The sequence below is a fragment of the Mesoplodon mirus genome (assembly GCF_964341445.2).
Source record: "Mesoplodon mirus genome assembly, chromosome: 13".
NCBI classification, from domain to species: Eukaryota; Metazoa; Chordata; class Mammalia; order Artiodactyla; family Ziphiidae; genus Mesoplodon; species Mesoplodon mirus.
In genome coordinates this window covers 22,650,167-22,662,811 of record NC_138989.1, presented here as the reverse complement: position 1 = coordinate 22,662,811, position 12,645 = coordinate 22,650,167, and the positions used below count along the sequence as shown (strand labels likewise).

General features: G+C 49.9%; 1 protein-coding gene across 1 annotated transcript in view; it reads right to left on the bottom strand.

The window, feature by feature from the left end:
* Positions 1-12,645, bottom strand: part of ZNRF3 (zinc and ring finger 3) — a 148,596-nt gene that overhangs the window by 7,083 nt on the left and 128,868 nt on the right. The window contains exons 3-7 of the mRNA XM_082640383.1: positions 5,315-5,389; positions 4,772-4,903; positions 3,316-3,426; positions 2,215-2,382; positions 288-390 (exon numbers count right to left, since the gene is read on the bottom strand). Of these exons, the coding sequence (XP_082496509.1) occupies positions 288-390; positions 2,215-2,382; positions 3,316-3,426; positions 4,772-4,903; positions 5,315-5,389 (589 nt within the window). The remainder of the gene's footprint in view (positions 1-287; positions 391-2,214; positions 2,383-3,315; positions 3,427-4,771; positions 4,904-5,314; positions 5,390-12,645) is intronic.

Sequence of the window (12,645 nt, the reverse complement as noted above, 5' to 3'; positions counted from 1 at the left end):
CCAGGCACAGCAAGCGTCACCACTGTCATCCCGCTGAAGAGGTTGTGGGCCCAGGGCCTGGAGAGGCCGGGTGCCTGGCCCAAGGTCAGGAAGCCAGTTCATGTCAAAGCCAGAACCCAAACTCAGGGTGATTCTTCAGAGGCCTCCAAACCCCAAGCCCCCACGCCTCCAAGTCCAGATGGCAATGCTGCGGTGGTTTGCTCGCTCCCCAGCACGTGTCCTGCTCCTGCTAGGTACCTGGTAAAGACAGTGACACTCCAGCAACAAGAGAGGCAGCGGAGAATTACCTATGATGTTGTGTCGACAGTGGGGGCAGGTGTGGTGCTGCAGCAGCCACGGGTCCACGCACTTCCTGTGAAAGCGGTGAGTACAGGGGATGACCCGCAGCTCCTGGGAGGGAGAGAGGACACACAGCCTGAAGGGAGGGCACAGGCAGAGGGCGGTGCTGTCTTCAGCCCTGCAGTGCTTCTTCCCATGGAGCCCGGAGTGGACCAAGGAGCCCAGTTCACTGTGGCAGTGCCCAGAGGCTCCCCCTCCCCATCTCTAGCTACAAGTGGACTCCGTTCTCTGGAGTCAGGGCCCACACATGGGTTCTAGGGAGAAAGACACGGACCATCAGCCAGCTCCAACCACGGTGTTGAGGGAGGAAGCTAGCTCCTTTCTTGTGAGGAGGGCACTCACACCCACGCCACACACAAGGGACCACCAGAGCTGTATGCTAGTGCAAATGGTGAGCCTGGGGGTATGGAAGGGTGGCTAGATACACCCCAAAACCTTCCACACTTCTGGGATGGTGGCTGGCTCCAGATACCCAAAATGGGGCGGGTAGAAAGGAAGATGCCCAGGACTCATGATTGACAGGTGGGGCAGTAAGGGGGCAAAGTTCTCCCGTCCTCCCCTTCACTGGACCCTCAGCACTCACCTGGGGGCACACAGTTAATAACAAAGCACCCGACGTGGAGAGGAGGTAATGGGGTTCTGAGGCAGGCAGAACCACCTCTAAAGTTGCTGAGCCCAAAGCACCCTCCAAACTTGCTAATTTTACTTTGATTTTCCATTCTCTGACCAGCTCAATGCAGTAACATTCAAGCTAACACCTAAGGCTGTGCCTGACCGTGGCAAGAGTCCTACCTGGATTTTCTCGTGTAACCTTTGTGATCACCTAGAGTACAGGTCAGTCTCAGGCCCATGTCACAAGCATAGGCACAGAGAATAAAGTCACTTGCCCAAGGTCACAAAGCTTGAACCCTCCTGGGCCCAGATGAGAACTCAGGCAGTCTGCAGGTAGAGACCATGTGAGACTATTCATCTGAAGCCCTCTGCAAAACCTCTTTTTTCATCCAACAGTCTACACAGCGGCGGGACACTTTCATCAAAGGGGCATCAAATGCCTGCAACTAATTCTGAAGTGGTTTGCTCCCTACTCCCCAAAATGTGTGTGTATATGCACGCCTCTATCCAGAAGGAGATGAAGCAAATGTGGCAAAATGTTAACAATGGGTGATTCTAGGTGAGTGATGCAGCATTCATTGTCTGATTCTTGCAACTTTTCTGAAAGTTTTAAATTTTCAGAAAAAAGCTAGAAGGAAAAAGGGGACATCACATCCCTTGTCTCTTTTTTTTTTTTTTTTTTTTTTGCAGTACACGGGCCTCTCACTGTTGTGGCCTCTCCCGTTGCGGAGCACAGGCTCCGGACGCACAGGCTCAGCGGCCATGGCTCATGGGCCTGGCCACTCCGCGGCATGTGGGATCTTCCCGGACCGGGGCACGAACCCGCGACCCCTGCATCGGCAGGCGGACTCTCAACCACTGCGCCACCACGGAAGCCCCCCTTGTCTCTTTATAAGTAAAAACGTAAACATCCCATACAGCTTTGTAAGAGAGGTTTGTATCAAGTCAAGCACCAGAGTTTTCAGAAGAGGAATTCTAAAATTAAGTGTAAACATTCTTACAACTAGACATTTTCTGGCCCATTATATATTTCTGATCAACTTCCGAAATCACCTATGTTCAGCTCGGTCCGCTGGAGAGAGTGTCTGTGTATGTGGCCACCCACTTCCGGGGGGCGGGGGGGAAGAGCAGTTTGAAGGTCTCAGGACGTCCCCTGGAGACCTAGGCGGCTCGGCCCTTCCCCTGTGGGAAAAGCCCTTCCCCTTCCACCTGCGGGCCTGTCTACCTCATCCCCACCAGGACTGGCCCCGCCTCTGCCGTTACCTCTCCATCGATGTACTTCTCCAGGCAGATGGCACAGTCGGACGTGGAGCTGCTGCTGAGCGTGTCCAGGGCCCCGCAGCTCCCCTCCCGGCGCCCCTTGCTCTTGGAGTTGAACTTCCTGGTCTCCATCTTCTCCAGGGCCTGCACGGCCAGTCTGTTCATGGAATTCTGCACAGCAGAACATGGTCCATGTTAGGGTCTGGGACATGTTAACAGCACTAGTCACCCCTGGGGCCATGGTCGGCCAAACACTAGTCTCCATCAGGCCAGGACAGACTTCTGAAAAATCACTAAAGATTCAGAGGCCACAGCACAAGAGCACAGATCTTCTAGACTCCCAAGTGTCCACCACATCAGTCTAAGCAGCAGTACCAGCAGAGGTCTACTCTAATTATTTGGCCAACTCTGCTCTGTGCCTCCCTTCATTGGAGAACGTTCTGAGGGCAAATGAGACCATGCATGGGGGTGCCCAGCACTTGGCAAACCAGACACGCTAGACAAACATCAGCTGCTGCTCCGTTGGTGATGGCCACCCATCCTCGAGAGAACTCAGCACCCAGGTCCACCGTCTCTCGCTGTGGACATCACACTGCTACACCTCTGAGAGTCTAGATTCCCGAGTATCCTCCCATTGCCCTCTACCCCCAAATCCTTCCTTCCTACAAGCACACAGTGGTGTGCCAGCTAGGGCACTAGAGTGGCTACTCTGTTTATTGAGAATCGCCTGGAGAGCTTGGTAGATGCAGAGTCGGATGAAGTAGGTCTGAGGTGGGGCCTGAGATTCTGCGTTTCTGCCAAGCTCCCAGGTGATGCTGATGCTGCTGGTCCCCAGATCATATTTGAGGAGCAGGGCTCTAGGGGTCCAGGTTGACATTTAAACATTTCTTTGGAAAAACCCCTGGCTGGAAACGGCCCCAGGGCTCGGCCTTTGTAGGACTGGCCCTTTCGGAACAGAGATGACACAGTGCTATAAGCTTTGCTCTGGTTTTTCTCCATGTTTGTTGGTTCTAGGCCACTGGGAACAGGCTGCAGGGCTCAGGACCGGGTTTGCACCAGCAAAGGGGCAGCAGGGATGAACACTCACAGGCTGCTCTGAGTTACCTGACTGCGTCGCTGCTTTAGCTTGATTTTGACAAGGAGGATGAGGCAGACCAAAGAGACCACGACAAAGAAGGCCAGGAAGATCCCCATATCAAAGTATTCCGTGGGTTGCTGGAACAGAACACAGACACAGTGAGTCACAGCTCTCTTCAGCCTGGGGATTGGCACACGGGCTGGGTCAGCCCTGGTTGGGAGAAGGATGGGGCCACTGGGCTGCATTTCCCCTCCTTTGCAGGGCACATGTGGGGTTCTGCTAACACACACACAGTGTGGTATCCAGGCCCAGGTAGTGCCCTGCAGTGTGGCCCGGGGAGGCCACGGCGGTCTCAGCCAGGCCTCCTAACAGCCAAGAGAACTCTGTTCACAGAGCCTTGCTCCCTGAAGAACAGCGCAGAGTTCGCCGTAACCGGTAGGAGAGGCCCTTCCAAATAAACACAAATATCACATTTATGGGACAAAAGAGTGAGTGTCATGTTTTGAGGGAACAGTGATTACTAACCATATAATTAATGGTTTACAACAACTCAGAAAATTGTATGCTGCTTCCACAAATATCAGCTTCCACTACAATGAGTCATATTTACCAAAGCACTCTTTTTTCCTTTAAAAAGCAGCCAGCAAGTCAGTTCTTTTGCAAACTCTCTCTAGTTTTAGTTCTTACCTTTTCCTCATGGCACACTGCCTCCTAAAACCTTAAAGTTACCTCATCTGGGACGTGTTTAGCCAACAGGAATGGAGTTTTGCTAATTGAATGCTATGGGCATCCGGATATTTTGTGCAAAAGACCCATCCTCTATGTGAATATTCCAATATTCGTGAGGAGGAAATAAGCCATCTGTGGGGCACCTGTCCCAGGTTCCTAGAATCTTCAGCCTGAGGTTGGGCAAAAGATGCCAGCAGTGTCCCTTTAATACACCTAAGAGAAGCCTAAAAAATGAAGCTATTCATTAACCACCTGGAAGTTGTGAGCCCCAATCCCTGTTGAAAGCTTACTTTTCCAGAATCAAATACAAGTTAGGGGGTTTCAGTAATGCATTTGCCCCATAGGAAGAAGGAAGCACAGGCCTTATCCTCTAGTCTAGGCCAGACGGAAGGAGGGAGATACAGGAAGCTGAGTGCAGGGTGTCCTTCCCTTCAATGCTCCTCAGTTAGCCTTTCACAGGGAGATAGGACAGAAGAGAAGAAAGGACAGGAGGTTACCCAGAGGGGATGCCGGGTGGAAGAGACATTTGGTCACAAATCACCTATCTCTGGAAGGACTTTTCAAATCCCCTCTAGAGGAGCCGGGTGAAATTCCTCCCTGGCCTCCAGCCTTAAGTCTGATCTAAACCTGCAGGAACCTGGGGCGCATCAGCATTGTAGACAGAAAGAAGGTAGGAGCAAAAGGCCAAAGCCCAAAGGGGATTAAGGCACAGGCGGCACAGGGAAGGTGGCGGCGTGGCCAGCGGAGGCTCACTCGAGGAGGGCGGTGCTGGATCCTTGCTCGAGCCACTTTCTGCTTGTTGACAATGTTCATCAGCTTGATGGCGTCTGCGCCCTTCACATACACCACTGGCCTCTTGAGTGGGTCTTCTGACCCCTGGTTTAGCTAAGGAAGGAGAGGAGGTCCTGGTTAGAAGACGTAATTACTTCAAGAAGCAGGAGAGAGAAAGGCTGGAGGAAAAGAACACGAAATACCCTTTTGGAAATCCTCAAACTCCTCAAGCATCATAGGCTTGGAGCTCCCAGAAGGACGAGGCTGAGGATGATGCCCCTTTTAGGATGGAGCAGGCCCCCAGAAGGGTCTTTGAAAATGCCTCACCAACCCTCAACTTCTTGGCTCTTACCCCTCTTGATACACTTGCCTTGGAGTATGATGTGCAAACACGGATAACTAACAAGGGCAGACAAGCGCAAGGACCCTGAGGATGAGGGTGACACGACCGTGAGAAGCCAGGCTAAGTAAAGGAGGTGCTTCTCTCAGGGACACTGCAGCATTGGCCTGGCCCGAGGAGCTTACCTGGTCGATAGCTTCTGGGTTTTCAGACACATCGAAGATGACTGCAGTGGCTCCCCGCTGCACGGCTCGCTTGGCCTGGCAGAGTGAAAAAGAGCAGGTTGGCACCCTGGTCCTTACCTTTCCGAAGCTGGCCTTGGAAATCAGACCTGTATTTGAATGCAGAATCTGACAGTCACCAACTTATGTGACTGGGTGAGTTACTAACTTTCCTAAGCCTCAACTTGCCCATCTGCTTAAAAAAAAGGGGGGTGGGGGGTGGGCAATAGCACCTTGTACAGTTATCCCAGGAAACAAATGAGTTAGAAATGGTGAAAATAAATAGCTGGGTACTCGATTAACCTTTGTCTCCCTATCCAGCCTAAATCTTAAAGTCAAACTACAAATCAACAACCTGCCCAGTCAGCATAAAGGTACTGGTTTCAGTATTTTCTGCTATGAACACAGGGCCATTGGCAGCTAAAGCAAATGCCTTTGGTCCTTCTCTTGCGGTCCTGCTTCCTCCCCACATCATCCAGCACCGCAGTTAGAGGAACGTACTGAATATTTCCGAAGGAATCTCAAAACGGTCAATTTTAATAAGTGACATAAGCTAAAGACCTTTGGACATGCTGTCGGGGGAAAAGCTACGAGAAATAATTGTAAATGGGGATTTAGAGCAGTTGGCTGCCAAACCTGGCTGCACATCAAAAACCACTTGGGAAGTTTGTAAAGCAGATTTCCTGGCTCAAACCACAGAGACTGATTCAACAGGGCTCGAGTAAGGCCCAGGAAACTGAGTTCTGAAGCTTTTCTGAGGGATTCTGATGATTCAACCACTTGGGGAACTACTGATCAGAGATGAGATTAGAACGTTTTAGGAACAAATGAGAAGGGGTGGGATTCTCTTTCGGAGGAAGGGATTCTTTTCCACCCCAGTGAACCTTCTAATTTCATGTCCAGCTAAGGGAACAACGGGTAGAAGCTGAGGAAGAACAAGACGTAAGACATAATCCTTGCTTAGAGGATCCTGAATCTCGTTAGGGAAGCGAGACACCTCTAACGGGTGGGGGGAGGGCTCAAAACAAAAACCAAACCCCCTATAAGATGGGCAAATGATGGCTAGAACTCAGAGGTCAAGAAAGTCTCTGTGAGCCAGAGTGCTTGAGAAAGAATAAAATCTGAATTCCTTCCGCACAGGAAAGCAACACTGAGCCTTATACCAGAATGTGGCTAGAGCAATAGCTCCATCAGCCACCAGAGGGCAGTCTTACCTCACAGCTTCTACAACAAGACAGCTCCCTGTACTTGGTACTAAATAAGCAGGACGGTGGATTGTCAGGGATGCAGCCAAGTCCTCCGCAACTGAACAAGCTCAGACACCTGAGTGCTGTGCTGCAGAAGCTGTCCTTGTTCTGCTGGGGACCCTTTCCTGTTGAACTGAGATTCGATGTATTTAGTCTGCTCTGCCGCTTGCCCGTCCCACCCCGTTTCCCCGCCAGCACGCTGCATCAGGAGGGGCCCCTGGGCGCTGTCTCCAGCTCTGCCAGACAAGCTGCCAGTGGTGGGCGAGTCAGAGTCTCTTTCAGCCCCAGCCTCCGTTTCCCCATCTGTAAAAGGAGGAGGGAGCCTGTGTCATGAGGACTAGGGTCCCTTCCAGTTTGCAGTCTTGGCCACTCAAGGAGGCAAGGGACTGTCCAGAGCGACGCAGAAAGAGCTGCAACAGCTGTCACTTGCCTCCCGCAAGAGAGGACATGATGGCCCAGTGAGAAAGTTCAGGGCCAGGTGGTGTCACTTTCCTCCATAAAGGTCTTTAGGGGCACAGCCCCCTTTGCCTGAGGTCAACAAGCCCTCGGGGGCTCCAGAGTTAACTAACAGCAAGTGGGTGCCAGTCTCAGGGGGTAGCTCAGCCATGTTCACAAATTCAAGGACGCAGAGAGCCCTGAGGGACAGCACCACAAACGAGGAAATAAACAGGACTTCTCATTCCTTTATTTGGCTTTTGTTCCCTGCTTGAGCACATCGAACGGCACCTGAGGGGACTGTGTGTGCAGCTCCCTCTTGCTTGGGAGCTTCAATGGGGTGCATCTGGAGAGCCTGGAGGCCAAGAGGCTGCGGGCCCCAGGGCAGTGCAAGCCTCCGCTGCCGCCTGCTCCCGCCTCCAGCCCCCCTGGCTTCACGAGGAGGCAGAAGTCACGGGGATCTGGAGGCCAGGCATGACCCCCATGGGCCAGGCACGTTTTAGAAGACATTTTAAACAAAATCTAGGAGGGAGGACTCATCTCCAGGTTTCTCGATTGAAAAGAGCAGGTCAAGAATAAGGTGCTTAATCCTGTTTATAGCTCAACTTTAGACACAACCAGGTTAATGCACAGGGTCCAAAGTACTAATATTTTGAGAAAATGATAATTCTCACAGTTGGCTTACTTTGAAAGTTATGTTTAATGTAAGCTGCTGTTAAAGTAAGGTTGTATTTCATGCACTCAGGACTGGACAGGAGGCAAGTCAGGATTACGTCAGGAACTCGCCTGTCAGGAGCAAGGCTTGGGATTGAAAATAGGCCATGAATAATCCACACTTAAGAAAATGACACGTTGATCATACTATTCCCAAAATAAATGAAAACATAGAACACTACTTGGCCATACTTTCCCCCTTGCCCCACATTTTCAGTTTAAAAATTGATGAGGCATCCTTGAACATGTCTTCATATGTTAGATCTTTCACTGTTTTCTCTAGTCAAGCTTTGGCTGGAATATTATTTCAAAACACTATCTTTATAAAGGCACACACCCAATGTCCAAATCTCTCAGAATAAGGCTGTTTCAACAAAAGGCTGAGAAAGATGCAGCCTGGTGCCTGTTGCTAGATGAAGGTCACTGGTCACTGGGCTTCAGCTGGAGAGGGCAGTTACCCTTGACCTGTGCACAGACTGGATTTGGAAGAAGAGCATGAGAAGGGTGTGAGCGGCAGAAAGCAGGTGGGATGTCCTGGCAAGGCCTCCCAGAAGCAGCTGAAGGCCTTGCCTACTGACCTCTGCTCGCCCTTCCCCTCGCCCCACTCACACAGGTGTTCCCCACCCTTCATCACTGCTGCTGCTTCCATCAGGCCAGGACAGGTTGGCACCAGCCAGCAGGTGACCACAAGCCCCGCAGCAGAATGAGGAATAAAAGGTTGTCATGGTCTCTCATTTACCTTTCCAGGGCTGTGAGACCCGAGGCTAGACAGTTGCCACAGCCACTGAGACACGTAGCAAAAGCACAAACATCTGCAGACTTACATCTTGCAAAGTACAAAAGGTCAAGCTCTAGAAGACAGGATCTTACGTGGCTGGCACTTATCACAATGCGAGACTCCTATGGTTATTCAATAAACGTTCATTCTAATTGAAAGCAAACCTGCCCGGACCGTACTCTTGGGTTACTGCTCCCTGAATGTGTATGTGGTTTTCCCCTAAGAAAGTGCTTCTATCAATATGTTTGAGTCTTGGGACTTCCCTGGCAGTCGAGTGGTTGAGACTCCACACTCTCAATGCAGGGGGCTCGCGAATTTCTGGACGCGTTGGGGGCATTCTGATAAGAATAGTCCCATTACCACCTTGTGGGTGAGAAAACCTATAGCCTAGAGTCTGCTTGGGTTTCAATTAAATTCAGGAATTCCAATCAGGAATGGACCCGGCGCTCTCCCCGGTGTGTGCAGTTACACCCAGACTTGGTTTGGGGCTTGGTCCCACCCCATAGCTACTCCACAGAGCCCCTGGGAACAGACTCCATTTCCCCGTTTATCCGTTTCTTCGTCAAGCACTGGACGTGGCGTCCCCCGTGCCTAATCTTTATTGTAGGAAAACTTTCGATAGCATACAACCTTAATCGGAAATAACCCAAAAGATGGCCCCAAATCTCCTTTGTCCCAAACGCCTGACCAGAGGATAACCCAGGAAGCTGGACTGTTAGCACTGATATGAAGGCTTGTGTCTTCAACCTCTCACAGGAAGTTCTGACATATGGGGGCTTCAAGCAGACTTTTTTTTTTTTTTTTTTTTGCTTCTATTGAATATAATTTCCCATTCTGGTCTTTTTGTACTTATCATAAGCTTCCAACAAGTCATTTAAATTTTTTTGTTAATATGTTTAAGGCTGTGATATATCCCTTCAGATATGCTACTCATATCTTTTTGATATTCGGGCTATTCCAGTTTTTTCTTTATTCTTGTAATTAATGCCACGTTGAATGAATCTTGGCTTACATTTCCAATTTTCTTAGGATGGAGGCCCAGGGCCAAAGAATATGAAGATTATTAAGAATCTTAATACAATCCACATAGGATTTTAATGCCCCTCCTTATAAACCCACTCAACTCTTAATTTATCTGCAGTAATGACAAGATAAGATGACACAGACAGTAAAAGACAAATCTGTCAACAGATTTAACTTCTGGATAAAGTGGCCCATTGGTGAGCTGGCTAGGAGGAGGCAGGCAGTCTCAGAGTAACTCTGTGTGATGCTTCACGTGCACAAAGATCTCCAGAGTGAACTATAATGAGTTGATCTTACCTAGCCTACTGATTCTTCAAGGTCAAGTTCATGTGCAAAGCCTGCCGCATAAGACCGGTAAGTGCTTCTCTTTAGTGAAAAGCAGCTCTTATCCCTCTCTTAGTTCTAATACCGGTCAAGATTCTCCTCTGCCACTTATCACCTTCTGGGATGCATTTTCCCCCGCAAGTGTGACCATCTTTAGTATTTTTGCTATTAATAAAAGTAATATGAGCTTGACATGAAAATTTTAAAATAATTGAGAAACTGAAAGCAAAAGATAATCTACCTATTACCTCCCTATATCCCAGCTTTATAATAGTGTTTTATATCTTTCCATTTTTTTAAAACTCATATATTAGCAGCAATAAAATGCTTATGTTTATATACACTCACATACCAAAATATACTTAAAAATAAATTGGATGTATATAATGTTCTCAACTCTGCTGTTTTCCCCCTTAACTCAACAATTTACTCAACAATATTATATGCAGTGATGAAGAAAAATGTCCATTCTTCTTACCAGCTACATATATTCTTCCATTATCTGGAGCTTAAGACTGTCCCTCTGACAGGCATTCAGGGGATTTCTTCGTTTTCTCTATTATGAACAGTGCTGTATTTATCTTCTTGTACTAGCATTCTGGTGGAATCTATCCTTTAAATCGCTACAAGTGGCCCTGTGGAGTCGAATGGCACTAACATCTCACATGTAAATGTCTTGACTGGGTGGCAGGCTAAGCTGCCCCGGGGTCTATGGAACCAGGAGGTACATCTCTGACCGGTGTCTGTGCCCCGTAAAGCCTAACAGAGCAGACTGCCCTGGGCGCGGCCCATACTCCACAAATTAACATAGTAGGTGGCAGTAGAGTTTAATTCTATTTGAGGTGCCATTTATTACTTTATTTGCTCAACGGTAGTAATTAACCAGTTACTACGTGCGCCAGGCCTGGAGGATACACACAGTGAGCAGAATGGTGGCCGCGCGTCCTCATGAGTGTCCATTCTGCCAGCAGTGCTGGCACAGGGCTCTCTGAAGAGGCTGGGGGAGTCATCAGGAAAAGTCCGAGCATTTGGTTCTGAGGGCCAATGAGTAAGAAACTACCAACCAGGAGTCACTTATCCCACATCCCTGTAGTAGGTGTCAGGGGAGGACAGACTGTCCGGGTCAGTGTCCTTTGAGAAATGCTGTGTGTGATAAGGCTCTTAACTACCCGGCATCCCCAGGTTTTTTGACACAGGACCCTTTTTGCAGCAACTCCTGTCCACACCCTATCCTCCCTTCCATGGGAGAAATTCTGGGACCCAAGGCTCCGTGCTCACGTGACAGGAATCTCACCCCCTAACCACTCCCTGGCTCTAACTCACGTAAGAGGGTGAGGGATGGGCCACAGATCGACGTTTTGATCTGGAAAATGATTACTAAGGAATACACACACTGCAGTTTAAATGAGATGGTTCCTGGTATTCAATTACAGTTGACCCTTGAATGACGTGGGGGTTAGGGTGCTAACCCTCTGCGCAGCTGAAGGAAAATCCATGTGTAATGCAGTCACCTGCCGCAATCTCGGTTCCTCTGTCTCCAAGGTCCTCCGTACCCGCAGTTCTGCATCCACAGGTTCAAAAAACTGGGATGTGTAGCACTGTAATATTTACTACCGAAAAAAACCCGTGTATAAGTGGGCTGCATGGTTCAAACCTGTGTTGTTCAAGGGTCAACTGTATACAGTTCAATTTGACAGCTACTTAAGAGGGCCAACTGTGTGCCAGGAGCCCCAAGAAAGATACAAGCCAGGACCTCCTAGAAGTGTCTGTCTCCACACACTTGCTGGTGTCCTGGGGGAAGAGATCTTGCTTAGCAAGGAGCAGGGTGAGGGCGCTGAGGTCTCTTCCTTTCTCACCCAAGAGAGTGTTCTCTTGCAGCTCTCCTCTGGCATATTGATACAGCAGTATGACCCAAGGTGGCAGAAACCATGATCATGGAGAATCCAAAATGGCACCAGAGTCCCAGGGCTTAGTTCACACAACCTGGCATCAGCTTTCTGCTTCAGCAGGGTCCCCAAGCTCCTTCTGCCGCTGTTCCCGGGGCAGAGCTCACTGTTCTTGCTCAGGCTGATACAGGTGCATTGGCCTACCCTCCATGCAGTCCTCACATTCCTACAACCAGGGCTCCCTCCTTAGGGAGGTGCCCCGCTAGCGCCCCCAGGGGGCCAAGCTAAACTACAACCCTTTGCCCTCACCCCTACACTCAACTGCTTACTAAAAGTTTTGCTGATTCCATCTTCCAAATCCATCCGCTGTTTTTCTATCTCCACTGCTGCCACCCTGTACAGGACACCAGACTTTCCACGTGAGTCACAACAACACTCCCCCCTGGGGGTTCCTTAGTCCACCCCGCCTGCCCCTGGTAGGGTCTCCACGCAGCACAAGAGGGACTTTTCTAGTCAATAAACCACAGATCTGACCTGCCCCACTCTCCCCGAACGACTCTGTGTCTGCTCTTAGAATAAGATGTGACTTCCCTGGCTTTTAGCAAACTCAACACTCCAGCCCCAGAGCCTGACTAGGAGGAGCCTCTATAGGTGAGCCTGCCCACCTGCTGGGGAAACACACCGCATCTCACCAAAGCCCACCTTGCCTCCTCTAACTCTCCCTGCCTTGGGTGTCACTCCCTCCACACTGCCTGGCCTGCAGCCTGCCTCTGAGTCCCACGGGTGCACCTCTTGAGACATCACACTGTAACTGTTTACTTAAAGTGCCTCCCTCACTAGAGGGCAGCCAAGGCCTCAGACTTCTTTCCTGCTCAATGCCCAGAATCC